Below are 24,963 nucleotides of genomic sequence, written 5' to 3'. Positions count from 1 at the left end.
CCTGCAGATCCCAACTGAAGTTAAGGCCCTAGAGCATCTCACATAAATTGTGTGTATTAGAGTAGCATTGTGGTAGTCATCTCCCCTGACTCTATATGCTTATAATACAGACCTCTCGGTTATCTAGTACTTCTGCAGTTGATGGAGAGAAATAAATCTATATTGGAATGAGATGAGCATTATCTGAAAGTGCAGGGATTTTTTTTCTGTCTGCTGAGTAGATGTAGATGTCTGAACTTTGCTGAATTATTAGCAACATCCAGGTTGCCCCAGGGAAGTTGTGGATGCCCACTCCCTGGAAGTGTTCAAGGACAGGATGGGGCCTTGAGGAGCCTTATCTAGTGGGAGGTGTCCCTGCTGATGGCAAGGGGATTGGAATTAGATGATCTTTAAGGTCCATGATTTATTTATTTATTTGGTTGGTTGGTTGTTTAATTTATTTATTTTAAGAGTTACTAGCTCAAAAAGGACAAGATCAGCGACTCCAGAAGAACCACCATAGCTGACGTGGGCATGCCATATTCGTGCCAGTGACAGCCCAAGAATACAGCTCGGGCCTATGCGAGCTTCTTTGTCCTAATTTGTGCTGCCCATTGGCTTAGAGGAAATAAGTGGAAACAAAGTTGAAGTTTCACTTTTTGTCATGGGCCATTGTTCTAGTCTGTTTTCAAGCTTCCTGATTCCTTAGTTGACTACTAAGTTCATGTGAGACTTGTTCAGTGTAGAATATAGCCAGTGTTGTGCTCACAAAAATGAGAGTGAATTGTGTTAATATCTATTCTCCTTTATCTTCTGAAAAGTTCTAATACAGACTTTGGTGCGGGCTTGCTTTAGAAAAAACTGAAGAAAATTAATCTGTGCAGGGGTTAAACTTCTTAATTGTAAGATTCTGTTATAGATTGAGGGCAGGAAGAAGGCAATGACCAAATGCTGTCTTCCTCTAGGTGGAAGGTAAAATATTTCAATTTCAATCAGAAGTACCTTTTGAATGACATGAGGACATAAGCTGTGGAAGTATTATCCATGATACATCATGAGGTGGATTTTGGCCAGGGAGTCAAAGCCTAACTGAAGAATGGGAGCAGAAGTAGTTTCATCTACAACTCCCAGAAGGCACGGTGTTGCAATTTTGAATAAATAGTTTCAGTTTTCAGCTGAAGTACTTTCACTTTGGGATAATTATTTCTGTTGGCAAAATACTTAACATTTTAAATTAATAGAAATTATTTTTTAGAAGCAGGATTTTTATGCAGCAATTCTGTTATCCATTAAAAATGGCTTAACTAGAATTTTACAGCCAACTGTTGTGTGAACTTGGAGGGATTCTGAGCACAGAGTAAGCTGGCACAACTGCCAGTCATGCCTCCAGGGGGGAAAATTTCACAAGTTTTTGGTGAATTTTTCAGACTAGGTAAGTGGGTGGGAGCGGCTGAAGAGCCACATTCAAAAATGTGTACCTTTGCTGGTATTTTCCACCACTATAGGATGTATCCTGTAGGATCCTTACTGTGTTAAGTAAACCAGTACTATAGGACAATACTCCCTTTTTCTCAGCATTTCAGTAATGAAGTGAGGAGTGCAAAATAAACAGCAGAATTCCTTCTCTTGGAGGAACTCTTCTGTTGCATAGATGACTATATTGTTAATGTGCTGATTAAGAATATGTTTGAACTTCACTACAGCAGCAATGCCATAAGCTATAAAAAAAAACCAAACATATTTTTGTAATTTTTATAATCAAGGCTTTAAAATGTGCATTTTAGCAAAATTATAACTACTAATGCTTGTTCAGCAACGAACTCTGCCCTTTGAACAGCATGAACTTGTGAAGTTCTATATGCATCTTGCTAAAAGAGACAATTTTGCATTAGATTGTGGATTTTGTAGCTCAGCATAACAATGAGTGATGTCTTTTGGATCTACAAATGACAATTCATGGTGTTCTTACTCCAGCCTGTCTGCCCTGACACACAGCTGGTAGTTGGCACCTTATTTAAGCAGCTACGTCAGCAGAAAATGAAAGGATCTGCTCTTTACAGCCTTATCCAGAAGTTTGAAACAGGCAGTGCTTTGGGCGTGGGGTGTTCGGCTGCAGGTGATGCCTAGAATATATGCTCATCTGTTATGAAAAGGAGCAACGTTCAGGTGAATGAAACAAATCATGTCTGTCATCCTAAATTAGACCACAGTCAGTGTGACAGGCAGATATAATTTTTAACTTCTTTTAGTGCGGCAAGATCTAGGTAATGCTTTCTCTAGTATGAGGTGTTTAGCAAGGACAAGAATTGCCCGATTCCTGTCCTTGCAAAATGATTTATTTATAAATCTGTATTAGTCCACCCACTTCTGTCTTGCAAGGCAGCCCCGCAAACAGTTGTTTCAGCATAGTTGGGAGGAGGTGCAGGATTAAGAAGAAATGGAGGAGAGAGACTGGAAAGACTCTTCGCACATGTTCCTGCCAATATGCTGTCATGCAAAGACAGGTATTGCTATGCCTTAAATGTTTCCATGAGGATTTTCCATCTGCCAGCATGAGTGGACCTTGTCTACCAGTCATGGGAGTGGCAATCATGTCTTGCTACTATTAACAGGTGTCAAAATGAGGTCCTTCCTCTCATGCCTAGTGGAAGAAAAGTGCCACAGAAGTATGACATGCTGTCTTGTGTAGAATTTTGGTCTTCATGGTGGTAGGTCTGTCATTTATCAATGATGTGATTTTTCAAATGCTTTTCTTCTGATCTACACAGTCATTAGGGAATTAATCTAGTCTCACAGTAGTAGCTGTGCTTGACCAGTGCATCCTGTGATGGCTGTAAGGTGAGAAAGGTTGCCAGTTTAGCCTTTTGTAATATTTTTTTGATGGAGGTTAAGAAAAAATTGGAGAATGATGGGAGCTTGTAGCAAAAATATGTTTTTCTGCCAGAGCTGTAGTAATGCAGTGGGTATTTCTCCATTTCAGAGAGGAAGTTACCCCTGGGAAAGTTACCTGTGTGTTACCTGCATTTTACCTGCAGCCCCTGTGCCACTGGTTGTTCCATCACCTCACTCATGATTATGTAATGGTGACCATCTCTTTTCCTTCCCTTTTTTCTCCTCCTGCTTCTCCAGGACACAGATGGGATCAACCTGTACTACTGGTCCCTGTTTGATGGACACGCTGGGTCAGGTGCAGCTGTGGTTGCTTCCAAACTGTTGCAGCACCATATCCTGGATCAGCTGCAGGAAATCGTGGACATCCTGAGGAACACGGCCGTCCTCCCGCCCACCTGCCTGGGAGAAGAACCTGACAACCCGGCTACAAACAGCAGGACACTAACACGAGCAGCTTCCCTGCGTGGTAGTGTGGGGGCCCCGGGCTCACCCAGCACCCCTCCAACACGATTCTTCACTGAGAAGAAGATCCCACATGAGTGCCTGGTTATTGGGGCCATAGAAAGTGCATTCAAGGAAATGGTATGTACGTTTTGGGGCTCCAATATCCCTGTTGCATACATTCATGTGCTGAATGGCCTGGAGAAGATGAACATTTAAGGACTTTTTTTTTCCCCACTTTTTTTTTTTTTCCCTTCCCCTACTTAAGTACCATCTGTGTGTGGACAGAATTATTTAAAAACCTCAAAAGCTTGCCTGGTGCATCTCTGTGAGGTAGTATCATGGCCACAGTTGTGATTACTTGATTCTTAAAAGCTTGGTGCTCTTTTTCTGTCTCCCCCCAAGCCGCCTTAAGAAAAAAAATCAGTATTGACTCACAGTAGCAGATTTCAGCATTGACAGTTACCATAAAGCTGTGTATATAGGCATGCACTGTACAAAGCCTCATTGCCCTACCACAGCAACAGGAAAAGCTCTCAGTGTTCTTTGCACCACCAGCACACGTTGTTCCTGTTGCCCAGAACTGCATAAATGGGTCATAAAAGGTCATATCAGGGATGTGGCTGAGGAGCAGCATCCTTGATCCATTGACCTGTAGTGAATGTTAGTATTGGCATGGGTCATGCAGACTGTAGTCTGTGCGTGTGCAGCTTTTGGCTGAGGCAGGTTGTGTGTGAGCAAGTGGGGCATGAAGTACATTCCTGCCACCCACTTGTATACATGATAAACAAATGGGAGGAAATCAGGACCATATGGAATTAGAATATCCATACATTTCCCTATGGAAGGCTGTTTTCACTCTTTTATAATTGATGTAGCTGCTCCGTACCTTCCCCTCAGGCTTGGCCTGCAAGTGAGTACATGTGGATCAGGTCTTGGGAGATCTGATGTTGCTCTTTTTCTTCTTTTTTTAATTTTTTTTTTGTTGTTTATAGAAAAGCTTCTTATTTGAGCAGAAGATTTTTGAACTAATGAGTGCTTCCCATGGGTTTTATTTGTGGACTGAAAAGAAGTATTCAATCATTGTTTTTCCTGATATATGTGAATTTTGTTTAGTGCATGCATCTAATTAGAGACTTCAGTTGTGGTTATAGCAAAGTGGTTCTTCACTTTGAGTTATGAATAGCAGTTATCTTGCTGAGTTATTCTTTCCTCTTCAAGGAAGTGCAGGCAAATGGACCCACTATTTGGGTTCAGACAGCATTGTCTGACTTCTAGATGGGTAGGTCCAGGAGCGGGACCCACAGCCATGGCTTCAGCATTATTCAGTGTGGGACGTATGAGCAGATTTATGCAGTATGGCTAGTGGGCTCAGTTCTGCTACTTGAAAACAGGAGGACATGAAAATCTCCTGTCACTTTAGCATGCCTTTTTCAGAAAGGAAAGACTAGCTTGCTCCCTTCTTTTGTGAGAAAGAAGAGAAAAGATGACATTGCCCATACACTACACCCAAATGGGTTCAGAGCATACTTGAGAGGAACACCTATTTCATGCTTCAGTTGAAGCAATTTTCAGGCCAGAAGACTACCAGGCTTTGAGTGTGTGACATGACACTTTCTTTCCTGTTGAAACTGGCTACAAGAGCAGGATAGATGAGAAATGGAGTTTCATAGGACTGGAAAGTGAAGGTAAGAGAGCTGATGAATGGCTATTTCAAGCACGGTACTTGTTTTGTGAGGGCGTCATGTGCATTATCCATTTCTGCCTTCCTGAACGTATCTGAGTGAGCAGGGCTGTTACTGCCCTGCCTTATTTTGAGTTCACGCTTCTGTTTGGCAGTGTTCAACACAGACTACCATCTCATCTTATGTCCCAGCATCTGACTGCTTAGGAGGGCTTTTATGGATATGACAAATGACCCTGGATGACTCACTACAGATAGTGTTTTGTGTTCCATGTTCAGTACACAGTAATCTGTCCTCCCTTTTTCTAAACTTAAGTTCAGAGAATATTTTATTTTCCTCCCTGTGTCTTTGTTCATATGCCACAGATCAAATACCTTAATTCTAACTTCTGCTCTTTATCAGAGGGCTGAAATTCATTATGTGTCTTTGCTATAAATGGCTTTGTATCTACCACAATGCAATATGATTTCAGCATTAAGTTTTACATTAAAAGGAAGTCTTATAAAAATGGTCAAGTTAAAAAAAGCGATAGATAATTATATCAACTTTAAGCTCTTGGGGAAGTCTTGGTTTAGAGAAAAGATTATTTTCTTTAGTCTGTGGAAGGGAGTGGTTCATGTGCTCCTGAGTCTCATCTATGCTTACAATGATTGATCTTCTTCCTGCATCTAACTTCCTGTTAGTTTATACTCTGTCTAGTCTTCAGGTGAAGATTTTGGGCTTCTTCCATTGACCATTGTTTATTCAGCCCAATTTGGTACTGGTACATCATGGATGTTGTTGAGTTAGGTCAATGCAGTTGAGATGTGCATAATATATGATGATTTGTGCCAGCAGTGTGTATCATTTTAGCTGGTATTTGGTGAAAGACATGCACGCAGATGACTTGGTGGTGTTTCCTGAAACACCTGTTGTTGCAAAGGAGCTCTTCAAACATGGTAAAAATGATGAGTAGATACAGATATTTTTTTTTCTTTTGACAGTCCGACCTGATAGGTTTATGTAACGCTTGTCTTTGCCTAGGAGCATTTAGCATACCATTAATTTTTTCCCCAACTGTCTTTTGAATTCTAATTAATCTCTACCTGGTTTTGCCTCAAGTCTCAAACAAAATGCCATTAATCCCTTTCAAAAGGCTTTTAATTTTTTTTTTCCTTTATTTGGTGTGGTTTCTTTTGGACAGTGCTTGTCTTACAGCTATATGCAGCAAAACATTGTGGAAAGCTGACACAGACCAAGTAATTGCCTAACTTAGAAATTTAACAATTAAGCTGTCCCCTTTTAGAAGTACTTCTAGATTCTCTGATTGTGTTGGAACTGGGATTAGCAAGTTTGTGTTGTGTTCTTGGATAACTTGGTATCCTACTTAAAAAATAAAAAATGTTCAATGTCAGTAATTGTCAGTGGTTACAATTATTCCAATTAAAAAGGAAATAAATAAGCTTGAGTTCTGAAGGTATCATAAGTCAAATCCTCTCATTCATCTCTTCAGTTTTGAGATATGTATTTATAGAATCAGTTCTAGGGAGTCAGTAGTGACGTTTCCAAGTGCTGTTCTGTACTGCATAGAAGCATCAAAGTATAGTCCCTTCCCTACATTTAGCCTTGTATGTATGCATACATGTGATGTAGTACATATTTTAAAGAAAAATTAAGAGGAGAGAGCCTCTATTCCACCCTGAACCCTGTTTGATTTTGGATGGGGTTAAAAATGGCATACAGCTAGTCTGTAGGAAGATATAAGTTTGTATAACGATTCACTTCTTTATTGAGATTTTTTGGGTCAGATGAAATCTAGACAGGTGCTTTTGCAAGACTTGTGTCATTTTAATTTGAACAATCTTGAGAGAGCAACATATGTTGTACAGTTATCCTTTTGAAAAGGTCCCTGTGATTAAACATCCGGTAGAAGTGAGGAGGGTTGGAACAATATTGCAGGCATTTTGCTGCCTTTTTGACAGAGGTAAAGGAGATTGTGAAGTTAATTTTGTCTTGTCTTCTGAAACATGATTTTCTTTTGTGTGTATAGGAAATAAAGCTGCTTTTTGTCATAGCCAGATTGAGATTGTGGAGGAAAGGCCCCTACTCTGAAGATGAATATAGAGGAAAAATGCATGCCCAAAGAAGGGCAGTGAAGCTGGTGGATCTAAATTAATGTAGTAACATTCCAATATGATGTTCTCTAAACAACTAATTCCTTGCAATTCCAGTAGAGAAATACATTATGTAATACAATCTGTATTTCCTAAAAATCTAAAATCTAAGCAGTGTAGAACAAGTCAGTGTCACATTAGGAAAAAAAATGAAATTATTTAAATCTTATACCTTTATAATATTCAGAAGGGCAGTGAAGCTGGTGGATGGGGATCTGGAGCACAAGTCCTATGAGAAGCAGTTGAGGGAACAGGGGTTGTTTAGTCTGGAGGAGACTGAGGGGGAAACCTTATTGCTCTCTACAGCTGTCTGAAAGGAGGCTGTAGCAAGATGGATGTTGGTCTCTTCTGCCAAATAACAAGCAGTAGGACAAAAGGAGATGGCCTCAAGTTGCACCAGGGGAGGTTTAGATTGGATATTAGGGAAGATTTCTTCACCAAAAGGCTTGTCAGGCATTTGGAGCAGGCTGCCCAGGGAAGTGATTGTATCACCATCCCTTGAGGTGTCTAAAAGATGTGTGGACATGGTGTAGTGGTAGACTAAGGCTAGACTTGGCAGTGTTAATTTGGACTTGAAGTTAAAGGATGTTTCTAATCTAAACGATCCTGTGAAAAGTAGGTATTTTAGTTGTTGCAGCGTGCTGAATTGTTGTTAGGCTGATGCTGCAATTTGCACATGCCTAGCTGTTTTCCAGCTTGACTTGGGGCAGAGCTGCCATCCACTCCCTCTGTGCTGCTGCCGCGCCCCGAGGGTCCCGCACATGTGAGTCCAGGCGGGGCGGAGAGAAGCGGGGAGGCAGGGATGGATGGATGGATGGAGGACCTGCATCCCCGCAGCATCCCGAGTCCCCGAGCGGGCTCTCCGGCAGGTGGCAGGCGCGCTCTGCTGCTGGCTTTGTGGCTCCATCATCCTCCTTTTTTCGGTAGAGATTGTTGATGACTGCGGTTGACTTGTGCTTTTGCACCAGACAACCCACGTCTGAACCTCAGCGAGGCAGGCACTGAGTTAGACCGAAGTGGTGAGGGCAGTGGGCAGGTCTGTTCCGGGGATGACGCCGTGACCTTAGCTGCTTCTGTTGATACTGAAAATGTTGGCAAATAAACTCTCTAAGGCTTGTTTTGGCGTTTTAGAAAGCAATTGCCCTTTATCAGGGCTGGGCAACGTGAGGGAGCAATCTCCATCCATCGTGTGCAGCGAGACAAGAGCTGGGACGGGATGTGTTTCCACTTACAGACATGGGTATAAATTCTCCCAGAAATCTTACGCACATTCAGTTACTTTCCAAGGACTCATTTTAATGATGTTATGAACTTAACAACAGTCAGAACTCTTGCTAATTTGGAGCTGGCTCCAGCTCTGCCTGACCTTGCATTTGAGATAGGGAACGACTGCAAACAGAGATGATTACAGAAGATGCATCTGTTCAGCACAGATCATACTTCACACAAGATGTTATCATCTTCAAATAATGAACAGTGTCTGGAAGAACACTGAAAGAAAACATGATATCAGAGGGACATATTCTGTCTCACTTTCAGAAAACATACAATTACTTAGATGAAACTTGACTTTACTTTAGCTTAAGTAAAAAATATTCTGTGTTTTTAATAGTAACTACTTCTATCGCTATAATGGGTGGAAAAAGCAACCCTTGCTCTCCATTGTCTGCTCTGGAAATGTACTACCCCGTGGCATTTCATGGTGTCCTCTGCAGGCTTTGCTCCATCCTCCCTGTGCTCACTCCCCCAGGGAAGAGGAATTGGGATGACCAGGCATGAGGCACCCCGCTCTTGCCTGGCACTAGGACACACTTCCTGGAAAGGAGGACAGGGCACAGAGTAAATTAGCTGCTTCCTTGGATTAGTTGCTTTCTTGGCATGGAATCATAAGCGTTTCAACAGAGGTTACAGAAATCCTCCTTTTTGTTTTCCTGTCAGAGTCTGAGTTGAGTGGCACATGCTGCCCTTTGGGCTGGAAAGCACAATGTTTAATTCTGCTTAGCGTTGCTCAGCTCTTCCCCTGCCCACAGATTGCTGTGTGCCCTGGAAAAGAGGAGGAAAAAAGGAAATGGAATAAGACTTCACTTGCTCTGAAATCTTTCTCCAGGTGGAAAATGAGGAAAGCTTTGTATACACTCCAACTTTGTCTAGAATGAGCCCCTTTACACTTGTAAAGACTTCAGAGGCATTTTGGGGTTTCTGCCACTGTTTGTGCTGCATTACTTTCCCAGCAGCACTGTTATAAAGTATTCATTAAAAGCCAACGTCTCTACATCAGAATGAGTTAGTGACATTGGTGGGCTTTGTTTTATTTTGGTTTACTTCTTCCCTCAAATCTCGTTGAGCTGTAGGAAAGCCTTTCCCTCCTCCCCTCCCCTCAAAGAAGGAAACGTCGAACACGGTATGTAATATAAATTAAATACAGCACTGAATATTGTCTGGCAAGTCAGGATAGTAAATACAAGTTCTGAATGCAACGAGATGGAAGAGCCCACAAACAGCAATTATTCCAAAGAAATCTAGTACGCAGTTCTACCTTAAGTCAAGGAAACTCTGACAATGAGGCTCTGAGGATTATCTGTCTTCTCTTCTATAACAGATGCTTCTGAATTCTGCTTATTGAAAGAAATAAATTTTAATTTAGGCATTCCAGCACTTGCAAAGTGTACGTGTGACAGAGTTTAAACCAGGTGAGGGATTGTACATTGTTTGAAGGTCTCAGAGTGTACTCTGAGCTGTGGAGATGAAGATTTTTTAAAATTCCTGAGAGTGCCTGGAAAATCCACTGTAGTATTTGTAAGTTTAAATTATTTTGATGGTTAGAAACGTCTGCTTCCTTTGAACTGTTCTTTTCGGCTTAATTTAAAAATATATAGAAACCATGGGGGAGAAAATCAGCTTCTCTGTGGCAAGATTAGATAAAGAGGCATTTATAACAGGCCCATGTCTGTGACCAAAGGTTCTGTGAGATTTGATTTTTAGCTTGGAGGCATTTTCCTCCTGGTCTTCATCCCTCCCATAACCAAAAAAGAAAAAGGAGTGAAGAAATGAATAGAAAGAAAAAAGGAAAACCACAGGCAATGAGAAGACGTGCTAAAAGGCAGCAGTAAAACCCCAGCAGCCCAGTGCAGTTCCTGTGTGCAGCAGACGGTGTCCTTGTCGGGCAGCACTGCACATTTCTTGCTGTCCCTGCCACACCGCCTGCCTCCATCCTGCATTCACGGCACAAACGGGATCGGTCCCATTGTACTCCCTGGCCAGCAAGGAGTTGCATTATTTGTGACAGTCACCTCTTGTCCAGCCTGCTCAGGACAGTGCTGAGCACCACTGCTGAGCACCACTGCCGAGCATCACTGCCGCTGCCCCAGGTCACCTCCCCATCTTGAAATTTGTAGGAAACAAAGCATGGTCCCTGGCTTCCTCCAACTCTGCAGATTTTCAATCAAATTGTAGCTGTCATGGATTGCATTTGTTGTGGTGCTTTTCCTCAGAGCATTTTAGCTCTAAAATAAAGCTCTAAATCCCATATCCCAAGGCGTGGACGATTTGTTGCTCAGTGCAAATATGAAAATGGCTGAAGTATAGCGCTGTGTGTGTATGCAAACAAATAGATTCATAATAAAAAACCACATACAAGTAGGCAGTGTTTCGCTGAAAAGTCTGCCAGTCCTTGCAACAGCAGTGCTAAATGATGCCCCCTGTTTCAATCCAGTATTACAAGGAAAGGCTATTTTGAAATTGGATTTGATTCTGGACACAGGAGTGTAATTTGTAATATGCTGCCTTATTACTCCAAACTAAACTAAGAGGCAGCAGAATAAACTAATTGGCATATACTTCAATTTTTGTTTAAAATTTGTGGAGTGCTGGAAAATAGCTCATTTACTTGTCTTTCACATTCTCTAAGCTTTCCTGAGACTATCTGTATATCTACCTATATATGTCTGTCTATAACTACATAGATATAGTATGTATATATTTATGTGGTTTTTTCATTCCTGGGCTTGCTTGATTGTTGGTGACAGATGTGATTGTGTTCTCTACTTCTGTTAAGCAGGAGGGGTTTTTTTTATATATATACTACTCCTTACACTAAGAATCAGTTGGAAGCTAAACACAGGAAGAACTATTAGAGTAGGTATATATCTACTTAAATTTAGGCCTGTGTAAATGCATAAAAATAAGGTTTTTCAGGACCTCATAAAAGCAGTGAGATGAGACACAGGGTTAAATACTGTTGTCCATCTTGGAAAGTCTTGGAATGCCTAATATATTTCAGTGAATACTGTTTTGCTGACCTTCCTGCCACCAACACCTGAACAAGTTTAGCATCCACCTATTCTCTGTTTTACTGAAGGGCAGCCTTGTGGCATAAGTGCGTCTTGCTGCTGTTTGTAAAAGTATACACTTCTCAATCCTAATGCCTCCCTTTTGGAGAGCAGGTAGTTAGTCATGTCCTACCTAGGTCTCATTAATTATTTTCTGTCTGTGTAAAGCACCCTCCAATTATACCACCAGGTACCTGTTGTTCAGCTACATTTATCTTTGCCTTCATTGTGCTTTTTCCATAGCAAATTCCCTTGCATCCCTAAGAGTTTGTTCTTTGATGCCTGATTTTTCTTGAACATCTTTTTATCCTAAGTAATGCATCCTCTTCCACTTCCCATTCTTGTTTCTGACCATGTGCCCATAGCTGCAGCAATAAAGAAAGCTAGTGGGTCGTGCAGTTTAAGAAAGATCCTGCTGTTTTTTAGGGGAATCTTCATTTTCTGAAACATTAATTGCAATGCTGTCTTTTTAACTTTTGTTCTCTTTTCCCATAGGATTTGCAGATAGAACGAGAAAGGACTGTGTATAATATATCTGGCGGCTGCACAGCCCTTGTGGTGGTGTATTTATTGGGGAAGCTTTACGTAGCAAATGCTGGTGATAGCAGGTAAGTGTGGTGTCTCCCCAGCTATTCCTTCATCCTAAGCTCCCAAGATTTGGTGTTGCCAAGTTCCTTAGCTCCAAACAGTATCACAAGAGAATTCCATGTAACGGTCCTCACAGAAATTAATGCAAATGGCAGTGGGAGTCTTCCAGTATCTAGTTGAGTGGTGGATACAGACAGGGAGGTTGACATCACCTCTGTCCCTGTATCTGTTTCTGAATGGTTGCAGAGAAGTAGATAGATATTAAAGAGCCATTGAAACCAAAGATATGTTGGGTGTGTAGTAGAATTGTGTGTTGAGCACTGACAAGGTGACTGCATCTGGAACAGCTGGTAGGGCTGGACTGGTTCAGCAGAAAGTCCTGTGACTCCTGTCCTTAGCTCTAGTCTTGGAACACCAGCTGGCTCTCAGATTTTTATATAATTGAAGGTAATCATCTGTACACAAATAACTGCTTGTCCTGTAACAGGGAGGAGAAGAGGGAGAGGGACTATCACAGGTTAGGATTTTTACTGTGTCCTGTTCTAGCTCTTGTACTTGGACATTTCTCAGAACCAAATACTGTTGTACAGGAGTTGTTGCTTTGTTATATTTAGAAGTTAAATCTTTTTGTCACAAGTCTTAAAGCATCTTTTTGTCTTCTGATTTAGCTAAAGCTAGGAGCATACTGGAAATCTCTCAACTTGCATTCCTTTCCTCCCTCTCACTCTCTGCCTATAACATCATCTGAGACAGATAATGAGCCTCGTCTTGCAAGACTTTAGACCTTCACATGTTTCTTTTGGCAGCACTCTGCATCAACAGGCCAGGGGCAATAGTTCCCTGCAGACAGACTGCTGTTGTATTTCCTTAGTAGCAGAGAAGTTAAAGTCTACAAAGGTACTGAACCACGTTGTCTTTAGGTGAAGACTGCTACAGTTATGCATTTCTGTTTTGAAGTTTGTGCACAAATACTTCACATTTGTACTGTGTGCACAATGTATCACTGAGACAGCAGTCAACCGCAAAATGTTTTATAGTTTAAACTCAACATTTTTATTGCCTCTTGCTGCTTTTTTTGTGTGTAGGAAGTCAGATAAAGCCTCTGTGCATGAAGTTCCTATTCGTTTCATGTTGGTGATTGTTCTTAATATGCTGAATTTGCTGTTTATGTTGCAAATTGCTTAACCAGTTCCTCTTGACAAGTGACATATATTAATCTTTTTCACATCAAATGTCAAATAAGTCCTCACAGAGCATAGCTGAAAACACATTTGAGTGGACTACCTATGTAGTCATCAGATCTGCTAGCTGCACTAAATTTTAGCTATTTTGCCATTAAATTAGAAAGAATTATGTTTACCTGTGCTATTGTAATTGAAGGACAGTTGAGTCTCTTCCACTGTGTTTTCTAAATGGCTTTATTGTCTCTTAATTGGTCTGTGTGAAATTGGCTATGCAGGACCTACTTCTGAGTAGTTGAGATATTTTGTTCTTAAATGATTGGCTGCTTCCAGTTTGCCCAGGTTTCCTCCTGTGCTTCCTCAGAGAAGCCTCTGCACTTTTGCAGCTTCTGACACCCAGTGGGAAGAAACTTACTGTACGTGATCTTGGATTAGCTCAAGCTTCTGCTATTGTTAAAGTCACCAAGCCTTCAAGAGGCTTTGAATGATCTTCAAGACCATCAAAAACATCTGTTCAGAAAAACAGAAATAACAGGAGTGGGAAGAGAAGCTATTGGCAAGGCTGGGTCTTGTTTGAACCACTTTTTCCACTTATTCCTCACATCTTGTATGTAACAAGGACCCTTTAGATCCAAAATAACTTGGTTTTACACTTTCCAAATGGAAACCTTCTTCATGCTGAGGAGAATTCTCTGGATTCCCCAAATCTTTCCCTTTCAAATAAAATCACTTCTACATTTTCATAGCTCAAAAAAATAAAAGCTTTGAAGTGTGGAAGATCAGTTGATCTGGGCCTCTCTTTTACCAAATCCCCACTTCCCATATTTCTGAAAGGGAGAAAAACAGCTGCTGCAAAGCATCTAAGTTGCTTCTCATCACTAAAAGGACATTTTAGGACTAGAAAAGCAGCTCTGCATTTTTCTGCCTTCAGCCAGAGTGCATAGTGCATTCCTGTGTTTTTAAGAGCCCAGTCACGTAGCCAAGAAGTTTTATTTGTTTTGGTTGGAAAAATGTGTTCCTTTTTGCTGTCTCATGCCTTGCGTGGTCAACTTTAGAGTTTGTACAGATACAAATGAGGGCAGTGAGAAATATAATAAGGACACTACTTTAAAAATGTTTGTCTGTTCCTGGGAAGAAGGGTGGGGTTGTTTTTTTCACCCAAACAGGAGACTTCTGCTGTTGCTGTTGGAGCTAGATGCCAAAACCCTCAGTTCTTCAGTCAAGCTTTAGTTTCTTTGAGTTCACCTACTCTTTTGTGCCTCTTCTGTCATCATTCTCCTTCTCCCCTCTCCATTCCTCCAATGGAAAAAGACTGCAAATAAATCAAGCTACGTTTCCCACAGACAGGAATCTGTGATAGGGGTTTTGTGCTGCAGGAGTGGGAAATAAACATTTTGGGTTCACACAAACCTCATTTGTACAGCCTCTGTCCAGAAGAAGGTTAGGTCTTTCAGTTCCAAGCAACTTCAAAACAGCATAAGCTTTGAAAGGTGGGTTTTGAATGGCTTCTGCTGTCACAAGACCAAGGTGCATGCAACAAACTGCTACTATCACAATGAGACCAAGGAAACACCAAGTGTGAGACTTGAATAATAATGTGCTATGTGGTGCCAGCTATACCTCAGACTTATGTCTGTGGTATTCAGTTTAACCACCAAAGCCTCTCAAATCTAATCATTTCATGCCACGTACCCTGGCAGTGTTGTATAGCAGCTGTCCTTTTGTAGTTGATGTGTAATTACATCATGAAAAGACTTTAATTACCATATTACTAAATTACCAGCCAGAAATCCTTTCAGGTTCAGCCCTAGCTCACTTCTGTATGGACTATTAGGCTTCTCCAAGCTGAACACGTTCGATTGGTGTACAAGGGGGGAAAAATTGTACTAATTGTAGGTTTTGTTATGAACTAGTATTGAGCTTGATGTTATGGCATCACTAATGTCAATGATATAATTAAACTTCTGCTAATGATGCAATCACAGTTCTGTAATAATTACATGTTAGGTGCACGTGATACCAGAACCCTACTAAAAATGAGGTGATGTATTCAGAGCCTGATAAAAACAACTTAGAGGGAGCTGCTTTCATTCTCTAATGGCTTGTCTGATCATTCTTGAACTCTTCCATAAATGTACCTGCTTGTACAGTCAAAATTCATGTCTGAATATTGGCCAAAGGTTTTTCTAATGTTTCTCTCCCTCTTTCTTCCTCTCAGTGGTTAGGATTGTCCATGCAAGGTTCTCTAATTAAGGACTGATAGTGCTATACTCGACCGTCCAATACAGAATGTTTTTCTGGTGAGCATTGATGCGCTGTGCTTTGCTTACCAGTTTGACATACACATTCTGATAACTAGGCCAGACCCTCTGAATAGCTGCTTTTTGCTTTAATAAGGAATAGTAAATCTTCTGTACTCATTCTTTCAAATAGTACTGTTCAATTTTATGTTGCTAAAGTGACTTTTACTTCTAAACTGCCATAACATGCCTTGTTAATCTCATTTCTTTTTAGTTTTATGTTCTTTATTAGAATGTTATTTTATAGCTAGTGATGAAGCAGTAGTAAAACCAGGACTTAATGTTTTTACTGATTACTGCCCAATTATTGTATAGCCTCATGCAACACAACGTTTGTGCAATATCTATACAGTAACTAATGCAATATGATGATATTAGCTGTCTTTGTCACGACTGTTGTTCTGGCTTTCATGTTGTCTGGCTAAGGAGCTGCTTGGAGACTGTAGGCACTGCTGTTTTGTGCTGTGCTCGAAGCCACATAAGGTTGCTGTGCTTTTATCATAGGAGCAGAACGCCACAAGTTGATTTGACTTTTCCATAGACCCTGAAACACTCACTAAATCTGCAAATGGGTTCTTGGGCTTTTTGATTTATTGGCATAAGATGGGATCAAAGCAAAGAGCCTGATGTTTTTGAGGCTTCACAAGCTTGCAGGGTCACCGGATTTTTTGCTGTGCTTCATCAGCTTTTTTTATCATCTTTTTCCTCCCTGCCTTTCCTCCCCTGTGTTTATGTTTTCAGGCCATATTCACCCTCTACTTGAATGTAAATCCTCACGTCCAGAATAGATTTTCTTCTTTTTGCAAACATAGAATTAATGTGAAGGCTTTTGGGATTGTTAAATTATAGGAGCTCACTGAGTCAATGTGTTTGTGACACTGCCTTGTGGATGCAACTTAAAGCAACTTCATTGGTGCTTCAGGTGTCCAGATGAGGAGGAACGTCTTTATAACACCAGCTACTCACAGTGTAATAAGATAATGAATTGAAAATTGAATTCTACTTTGTTTACTGTTTCAGTTCTTTCCAGATTTGTTGATTGTGTTGAATCTTACTACAGTTATACTTCCTCTTCTTCTGTGTCATGGTGCTTGTCAGCTGCTTCCCTCACGTATAGTTCTCATCGTAGCAAGTAAAATTTGGGGGATTAATCTGCTTCTATGAAGTCAGTGAGAGGGGCATAGAAACAGCTGTGTATCTGCTAACTGGCACTGTAGCTTAAATAGAGCTTCTGAGAAGTCAGAACTGATGATTCTGATCCCTTTTTGTGGTTCACGGTATCTGACTTTTTCCTCAAGGCTATCCAGTAGGGTCATTTTTGCTAGAAGCACTAACACTGTATAAGGATGGAAACGAAAAATGTTCTGGTATATTATTATTGTGGAGCTACTTTGCTTTAGTCTTTGGTTTACAGTATTTTTAAGAAACTTTAATTTTCTGATTTAGTCAACTACCCATCTTCCAGTCTAAATGGTGTGTATTTTCCCTGTCTTCCTTGAGTGGTCTGCCTAAGCCCTCTCTTCTCATGTCTGTGTCTGCATAAACAGCAGTTAACTGTGCTTCATACTTAGTGCTTAGAGGTCTCCAGAGGAAAGACTAACACAGTTACTAAGCTTCTCCAGTCTGCTGAATTTGGAGAAGCATTCTTTTTCCTGTCTGATCCTAAAGATGGGACAGAAAGAGCTGCAAATGTCTAAACCACCGGTAAGGCCTTTTTACTCTGAGATTACACAATCTGTGGCAACTCCTCTGAAGTTCTTATTCCTCTAAATCCTCAAAAGATGCCTCCTAAGAGGTAAGAGCAACACTTAAGAATTGTATTCTGGCCATTCTATGTGCACATCCTTTTTTTAGATTATAATCAATTATTTGACAGAATCACTTGAAAATAATCAGTGTTTCATCATTTCAGGGCAACAGGTTGCCTAAGCCTGGTCTGCTCAGGAGCCTGTCTCTCCCACCCACATTCTCTTTCACTGACTGCAGTTTGATAGGTGGAGAAGTTTGATCTTGCCTAGCTGAAAATGTTGGAAAAGAGCACGGCATCTTAGTCACGCTCAGGAAATATGGCCAAGTCTCATCTCTCCTTTTCCTCTGCTTCTTTTCCTTGGAAGTCTGGCATGCAGGCCTGTGGAAAACACTTCTGCTCCCCTTCTGCCTGGCTTCTTTCCAGTGAGAAGCAAGAGCATAGGATTCACAGGAATAGCAGCAACCTCAGATATTGCCGGGGTTTGTAGTGGGTAAAGCTTTTGAAGGCATTTCAGGAAACATTTTAACGAAGGTGTGGGGAAAAGATGTTGGATCAGAAATAAGCCATTGCATTCAAAGTGCAGTGATAAGGAAGAACGTTTTTTAGCAATCCAGTGGATGACAAGTTCCAGGGTACTGGCACGACGTATCCAGCACTGACTTGGCAGAAACGATTTATTTGGCAGTAAATGTTTGTAGGCTTTTGAAGACAAAGCAAATGTCTTGCCTCTTCTCCAAACTCTTGTTTTTCCTGGGAGAGCATATGCCTTAGCAATGTCTATGGTAACGTAGCAGGTTTTGAAGCCATTGTAAACATTTTCAGTGAGTGGTACATTCAGCTAAATCTTTGGTCCTAATTATACAGACATTATCTACCCATGAAGTCCTTATATTCCAGATTATGAGGAGGGTGAGGAATTTTGGCTCTTCAGGTAGTATCAGTGAGCTGGAAAGCCACAGTTCATTGCTGTTAGTTTCTAGGAGTGATTAATTCTATTAACTTTAATTCTCATAGGCTTCAGACTTAAAAAAGCTGATTCCTACTGCTGCAAGTAAAATTTCCCCTGCTGCCTGTTTTTATTGGTGAATATAAGCACTAATCAAGGAAAAATTCCCACTACAATAACATCTTTGGATGTGTGTTGCATGTGTAGCCTGTAGAGCTTGACATGTCCAAGGCAAGATGGGAAAAGGATGCCGAGATATCATTTTAATAGTGCTATTACCAGTACTTCACTGATGCATAAAGAACCTGTAACTTCTAATAGAGGCATCTTTTAGTATAAGCAAATATATCCGAATCCAGATCTCCTAGTGCAGTTCGTTAAGCTCAAAACCATCTGTTGAATCTGTGCCTTGTAGCTGACCACAGAGACACCTGCAGGTTGTTCATTCCAGTGTTAGAGGTCAAGGACAGAGGCATGCCAAGCAGGCTGCACCCCTTGGACTTCTAGCTCCCATCCATACTATGGGAGAAGGGCCAAGGGAAGCACCCCAGGCTTGCTTGGTTAACGTTTCAAGTCTGCTGCAGTCCTTACTGTGTTGGAAAGCTTTTCCCATCCCCTGAATTCTGTGAATTTGCAGGCAGCCCAGGCCGTTCAGTCTCAGCAGGAGCTATGTGATGTGTCTTGAGCTCTTTTCCTGGGTCTTTTAGTGAGGGCTTCCCTTGCTATCAGCATGGGTGAATGAACCACGGCTGGGGTAAAAATTCACTGATGCAGAGTGAGCAAGTGTGCTACTTTCAGTCTGCTTTTACTTCTCAGCCCAGCTTGTTCCAATGTCCTGCATCTGCTGCTGAATTAAGCAGAAAGACTGAGATCAATGTGGATGTGATGCTTTAGGTGCTAAAAGTCATTCTGACTCCTTCAAGCGTAAGACAGTGAAGGGGGTGGTGGTGGTGCAGAAATCTGTGCTTCTTCCATCTTACATGGTCAGCCATATCGTAGCTGTATTACTGGCAAAATAAACACTGACTTGCAGAGCAATGCCTCTATCCGCTAAGCCCAGTTTTAGTTGCCATAGTAACTTGTCCTGGAGATGAATGTGATATCCTGGACAGCAGGGAAAAAGACCTTGATTCCAGAGATACCAGCCCCGAGGCTCAGTGCTGGCCACAGAGATGAAACTGTACTTTTTTGTTCATTTCCCTGGCATGGCCTGAGTAATTGGTGGCATGTTGTTCAGCCATGGTACGGAAACACAGTGGTATATCATTGTTGCAGCCCTGGGTTTTGCTGCATTCAGATGAAGAATACACTGAAATCAGCACAGGCAAAATGAATCCTGTGAGGGCAGCAAATCTCCGGTCTAAGGATGCTGGAACCGATGGCCAGCAGTTTTCATGTGCTAGCAGTGTCGCTATAAACTCACTATAAACTGGCTTGTAATAGCTTCCTAGCTGCCCGCTGAAGTCCTCTGTGAAAGATCTGTGGGTTCAGATGTAAACCAACAGGAAAGTACACACAATTAATTACGGAGCATTTTAGTTTAGCTCATTGACTTTTGGTTTAGTGCTACAGGAACCAGAGGAGACAGTACTAGAAGTGTATAGGTAAACATAGAAAATCACTACTGGTTCAATGGCAAAAGTTACTCTCCTGATTAAACAAAAAAAATCGCATACAAATAGCCAGTGACATTCCATTAGTGATGGGGTGGGAGTACAAAACCATTTATAATTAGACCTAAAATGAAACACCATTAATAAAGCCAACTGCTAATAATAAATCCATACTTAGATTGCATCAGACAAGCAATACACTTGAGGACTTAAACTAGAGCAGAGAATTCACAAGAGAGTCCTATGGGAATGGAGCTGCAGCCTGCCAAAGAGACACTGAGAACTAGAAGCATGCAGCTCTTGGGCTCAAAAATGACGGGACAATGTGCCTTCTCGAAGGTGTCTCCTCTGTAGACAACTTGCAAACTCGGTATTAAATTTAATTTAAAACTGTAGAGTAAGTAGTTGATACAGAAACAACTGAAGTAATTTAGTGAGTGTTGGTGACAGCCAAGTGCTTCTCACTGTTGGATGCAGTATGTAGGGCAGAGGGAGGCTGCCAGGAGCAGAAAATCCCTTTAACTGCTGCTTACTAAGTTGTTAGTTGAATACGTGGGATGGAATGTGAGATCAGTTATAAAAAATTCATATTTTTATTATTTTTGGTGGCAGTAAGGAAGATGCTGGCTGGCTCAGGTGCTAGTGTAGATGAGAAGTGGAAATCTTCTGTGGAAATCTATGAATATTATTTTGCTTTGAGAAGCAGCTTCTACTTGCCCAGACCATGATCCTTTATTAAAAATAATGCAATTCATTTAGTAAAAACAGACTGCCAGAATAGTAGTTTTAGAGTGTATCAACAACCTTATTTTGCCCAGAGGCCTTCTCCACAGGAATGGCTAAATAAGCATTAGAAATGTAAATATTAATGAGTCAAGTAACTGGAAACAATGTAAAGCTCTACATGTGTGTGCAGGGGAACAGCTCATGTGCTTGAAGGTGCCTCTGCAAGGCAACTTCCAGGGTTTCTTGCAGGGACTGGATTTCATAATTTCGTTCCCTGGTTCTTTTAAAAGGCAGGAGTAGGTTCTTGTCTTGCCACAGGAGAGGTAGCATGCTTGGTTCTGTGCTGGTCTGATGACATGAAAAGAGGCCCTTGAATGAAATACCTGGGGAAGCCGTACAAATGAACGAAAAACCTGGGAGCCCTGCTAGAGCCGGGCTGTACTTGGCGGTTGTGCTGCTGAGATGTTAATCCTTGGAGCAGCCAGGGTGGCTGGCAGTCTGCAAAAGGGCTTAGCAGAATTTTGGGAGGGTTCTTCATTGTTCCTGCAGGAAATGCCGAAGCACAGTCCTGTGGGAAATTACTTGAACCCCGCCTTTGTACAGTACTTCACCAAGGCAAGTTCTCACACCTTTTATTGGCTTGAGGAAACTGAAGTTCCCCAAAACGATGAATGAATGAATGTGTCTGAGCAGCCTGCTTTAACCACAGCTCACATGATGAGATTACATTGTCACAGGAAGAGCCACAAGCAGGGAGGGTGTGTTCCCTCTTAATGTTGTCTTTGTTTGGCTGAAAGAAAAATGATCCAATGCCTCTTTTCTGTTACAATATTTCTGTAGACAGCCTGATGCTTGCTCTGAAAAATGTGAAGAAACCAGAGTGGCAGAACTGTTGAGTGGCAGTAGAAGGAAAATGAGGACAGAGGCAATTTTCATTGGCTCTACCCCCTCTCCAGGTTTTTGCTTTTTTTTTTTTGTTAGGAATGCTGAGCAGGAATTGGGGCATTTTCAAAACATCTCTTTTGTATTACAAGTGGGAAGCAACTGGGGTTTTTTTCCAGTAGTGTTGCTGCTTTCACCTCTTGAGTTTTATGGTGATGGGTATGTCATCACTGGGACCTGTTTTATTGCCAGCTAAACATTGTATAATGGTTTGTTTCACTATCCCCAGCCTGCCATAATTCATAAAATTAAGGAAATAATTTAAAGGCTTTGCACTATAATTCCATGATTATTGCCAGTGTGGTGATGTGTTTGTTCACCTGGTTTCTAAAGAAATATTGAGAAATGAGACTGTGTTGGGACTAAGGGAGAGTAATTCGGTTTGTATTAACCAGGGTTCCAGGGCTGAATGTATTGAAAGTTATCAGGAGTCATAATTGCTCTAAGTTCCAGTACTTAATTTTAGAGAGGAGAAAAACATTTTTTGAATCTTTTTATAATCCTTTCTTCTTTCACTTCCTAGCAATTAAGAAATTGTAAATAAACAAAAGTGGTTTGGAGCTCACCAGACATTAGCATTGCTTTTCCTTGGTTTCTTTATAGATGCATTTAGTTACCATAGTAAACAAGCACCCAACTAGACCGATCCTTAGTTCTAGGATTTACCACCTTTTTTTTTCCCTCAGCTGTTTTGTGACACACCTAATTAAAATCTACTGTTTGGTTTCCCTTCGAATGTAATAAAACCCATCCTTATTCTTTCTGTCAGTTTGATCACTCTTTCTTTTCCATTGACACATTTCTAATACCTCTTAAGGCAGGCCAGGCACTTCTGCTTCATCTGTACCGAATCCACAATGTCTAACACCTTTTGACAAAATGGATACATCCTCCCTGTTGCTTGGAATTAATATACGCTGTCAAAAAGGGTTTTCCGAACAGTCTCTCTTTGTCACCTTTAGCAGATTTTTATGCTCTGTTGTGGAAAAGTGCAGTTTAGTGTTGTGTTTCAAATCATTTTTGGCTGAAAAAGCGTGTAGTGGAATCAGGGTATCCCCTGACTACTTTTAACAGTAGGAGATTCCTCTTTGTTTTGAACACCAGAATCCCAATAGACCTATGACAGCAATGTAATTACACTTTTGACCTTGTTCACTAAAGTGTTTCTTTCTCTGTATGATTAAATGAGAGTAATCGACAAAATAGCTTCCTCTAAAATGTATGAGTTTCCCTCTGTTTGTTTCTCACAAGAAACTCAGAAAAGATGCTGCGCAATCCTCAGCTGATTGTATTCTCCACAATAGAAAAAAAACCAAACATGGTTCAAGAAGAGATGTCTGTTTAAACCATACTAAAAATGCAAAAGCAATTGATATATTGATATTTTCCATAAGCCGATGTTGATGCCACATCCTGAGTTTGAGAGGAGCAGTATAACACAGTGGCAGATCTTTACCCTTTTGTTGGTTTATTCATCACATGTTTTAAAAGGGGAATATATACTAAAGAACCAAACAGTATTTTAAAGCGTGGAATCTGAATGTAGAAAATGGCCATACAATTACGGTTCTATGTGAAAACTGTAATATTCAGAAGATCATTTAGCTGATTACTATGGACTATGCAGTTATGCCAATCTAAAAGATAAATTTAGTAGTTTCTGTAGGTTTACATGCAGCTTTTTAAGGTCCTGGTGTTTCTTTTCATTTGCTTGTTGACCGAGTGGGCATAGCCTGCTGCAGGGTTTGCTGTGACTGCCAGTCTCACCTTACGTGCTGAGGCACTGGCATTTCTATTGCTCTGCATGCAGTTGTTCAGGGCACGGCTTCTCTGGATCGGAAAAACTCAAGTGAAGTAGGCAGAAGAGAGGTACAAAGTCAGATTCTCGTTTCTTCCATTTTAGACTATTTCAACTGTGTTTTGGGGACTTTTTTCCCCTATATATTCCTGGTTTTGGAGAATATTTACCCACTCTGGATTAGTGAACATACTTTCTTTGTTGTGCAGAGCATGTGTCTGTGAAATGCAAGAGCAAGTATGATCCCGTTGTTCATGTAGGTTGGTGGGTTCAAATGAGAGAAGAGGAATCAGGGACATATGTAGTTTGTTTCTGGAAAGGATCAAAATCAGTGACTTAATGGCCTCTGTAGCCTCAAGACTTAAGAGCAGTTTCTCTTCTTTGTGTTCCTCACTGTGAGTGACGCTGTGTGGAGAGGGCATCAAAGCTGTAGAGAATGGAAGGTGTTGCACCAAGGGGGCTCCAGACCTGTGACTCCCAGTTTCCTATCCTGCCAGAAACCTTCTGTTGTTCAATTACTACTTCATTGGTGATAGAAATTAATGATTGATATGGGTCTGAAGCAACCTCATAATCAGAGAATATTTGGTTAGTGTTGACATACTTGTTCCCTGCAAACATGAATCATCTGTCTGCCTTTGGCAGGACTTGCCCTGTGGCTCTGCTATAATGTGTTTCACCAGTGTGGCTGAAATTAAAATGTCACTATTAAACATGGCAGAATCAGATGCTGTCTGGGCACTGCATCACTTTGCGTTCTTCTTGCTTCCTGTGCCGTTATTTCTGACAGTTTAATCGGACAGCTGTATGCTGGTGTGAAATAATACATTCATATTTCCACAATGCACAGGGAGCTAAATGCTTTCAGAGCACTATTTCATTGTGTACATGCAGCTTTCATGCATAGCAGAAGCAGTAGTGCTCATGTAACAGAGTGTTGCTTGTTAGTCCATTAGGAAGCGTAAAGTCAAAATTAATTGTCCTACAGGACCGTATAGAGTGGGTGTCTAAAAGCAGTCACCAGGCTGTTTGTGGCTGCTGCGTCAGCCAGGCTCCTTCCCCATGAGCAGTTATCGACTTTGGGCTATTGAATTCAGGGCTCTAGAGGTTGCTTGGTGGGAAAAGCCTTCAGTCGGTGCTTGGCAGCTCTGTCACTGCGAGGTCATGGAAAGGGCAGTTCAGTCTCTGAACCCAATTAGGGCCTGATTCAGCACCTCTTCAATCACGGGAGAAAATCCCACCGAGCGGGGTGGCTCCTGGGCCAGACTTTCGCACCCCGCTTCTCTAGTGAGATGGCTGATGAATGTGTGCGTTTTTGTCACTTAGGCTGTCAGAAATACCCTTTGCTGTCATGAAACGGCTAAGCAGCTGGTGCGGAAAGGTAAAAAGCCTGGTAAGAGGATAATGAGCCTGGCAGAGTTTAATTCAGACCCGTGACCCGTACATGTATGTCTGCGTCCCTCCTATTACTCATATCTAGAGCCGTCTAATTCCTTGGATCAAATAATTTGACTCTTACGAGCAGCTGTAACTTTCAGATTGAATAAAGTCCAATAGCTGAAATCATTAATGAAAAACATAAAACTGAGGCTCTGTTTTATCAGGTATCAACAGCATTGCTTTAATTCCCTCCCCCTCAAA

General features: G+C 41.2%; 1 protein-coding gene across 1 annotated transcript in view; it reads left to right on the top strand.

Annotated features, from left to right (window-relative positions):
• Positions 1-24,963, top strand: part of PPM1H (protein phosphatase, Mg2+/Mn2+ dependent 1H) — a 137,490-nt gene that overhangs the window by 70,672 nt on the left and 41,855 nt on the right. Inside the window, exons 3-4 of the mRNA XM_069852428.1 lie at positions 3,109-3,453; positions 11,974-12,086. Coding sequence (XP_069708529.1) covers positions 3,109-3,453; positions 11,974-12,086 — 458 coding nt within the window. The remainder of the gene's footprint in view (positions 1-3,108; positions 3,454-11,973; positions 12,087-24,963) is intronic.

The sequence above is a fragment of the Phaenicophaeus curvirostris genome, chromosome 1, assembly GCF_032191515.1.
Source record: "Phaenicophaeus curvirostris isolate KB17595 chromosome 1, BPBGC_Pcur_1.0, whole genome shotgun sequence".
Lineage (NCBI taxonomy): Eukaryota > Metazoa > Chordata > Aves > Cuculiformes > Cuculidae > Phaenicophaeus > Phaenicophaeus curvirostris.
Note: the sequence above shows the minus strand (reverse complement) of the source record. Positions and strands in the feature narration are given on the sequence as shown.